Source organism: Mus caroli, chromosome 7 (genome assembly GCF_900094665.2).
Source record: "Mus caroli chromosome 7, CAROLI_EIJ_v1.1, whole genome shotgun sequence".
In the NCBI taxonomy this organism is placed as follows: Eukaryota; Metazoa; Chordata; class Mammalia; order Rodentia; family Muridae; genus Mus; species Mus caroli.
The window spans coordinates 109278214-109279518 of NC_034576.1; the positions used below are offsets into that span (position 1 = coordinate 109278214).

At 40.0% G+C, this 1305-nt stretch overlaps 1 protein-coding gene across 1 annotated transcript; it reads left to right on the plus strand.

Moving 5' to 3' along the window:
• Position 1: 1 nt before the first annotated feature.
• Positions 2-746, plus strand: LOC110299171 (S-adenosylmethionine decarboxylase proenzyme 2-like; the record flags this gene model as incomplete). Its single annotated transcript, XM_021168798.2, has 1 exon — positions 2-746. A coding segment is annotated over one exon (336 nt), but the record flags the coding sequence as incomplete, so codon positions are not given.
• Positions 747-1305: the final 559 nt, after the last annotated feature.

Consider the following 1305-nt stretch of genomic DNA (forward strand, 5'->3'; position numbering starts at 1 on the left):
CAATCCTTGTGGCTACTCGATGAATGGAATGAAATCGGATGGAACATATTGGACTATTCACATCACTCCAGAACCAGAATTCTCTTATGTCAGCTTTGAAACAAACCTAAGTCAGACCTCCTATGACGACCTCATCAGGAAAGTCGTGGAAGTCTTTAAGCCAGGAAAATTTGTGACCACCTTGTTTGTTAATCAGAGTTCTAAATGTCGCACAGTGCTTTCTTCGCCTCAGAAGATTGACGGCTTTAAACGTCTTGATTGCCAGAGTGCTATGTTCAACGATTACAATTTTGTTTTTACCAGTTTTGCTAAGAAACAGCAACAACAGCAGAGTTGATTAGGAAAAATGAAGAAGAAAAAGCGCAAAAAGAGAAGACACACAGGAGGTGGTGGCTGCTTTCTAGATGCTGATCCTGAGGGTCGTGCTGACCATGACCACCACCTCGTAGTTGCAGAAAGCCCTAGGTGTAATGATAGTGTAATCATTTTGAAGTGTATGCATTATTATATCAAGGAGTTAGGTATCTTGCATGAATGCTCTCTTCTGTGTTTAGGTGTTCTATGCCACTCTCGCTGTGGAACTGAAGTGCATGTAGAAAAGACCTTTGACTGTATGAATCTTTACGACACTTGTGAAAATGATACAATTTGGTTTATGCACAGTGTAATATTTCTGCAGGCATCATCCAAAATTCCCCACAGACAAGGCTTTCGTCCCCATTAGATGCAGCCTCAGCTGACATCTGCGACTGTTCTATTAAATTGCTGCCAGAGTTTTTACATCCACTTACCTCCACTTTCTAGGGCATATTCTCTAGTAATATTACTCAAAACCAATTTGTACTTCATACAGGTGTTTTATGCAATGGCAATTAAAGGTTTTCTTCCACAAGTTGAGTCTTTGTAAGAAAATGACTCCAGTTGCTTGTTTTATGTTCTGCTGTTTTAATAGTTGCTCCTGCATTTAGAGTCCTATGGTTTTTCCACCACCTTTGATGAAGCCCACTGTTACACTGTGGGCTTATAATTTTACACCCCAGATGAGAGTTTGGAGATGGTCCCTTGCTTAATTTTTTTTTCCTAAGACATAAGAATGTGGTCTCTTTTTTGGCATGAACTTCTGTGGAAGATAAATGACAAAACTGAATGTATCAAATGAAAAGAACTCAGTCTCCAGGGCAATGAGCAAAGAGAACCCATTAAAGAAAACTCCATGGAAATGATAGGCTGTGCAGTGCACCTTAATTAGCGTTAATGGAGTGCCTACCATGCCTTCACTAACTTACTAAGTGATAGGAATGTCCA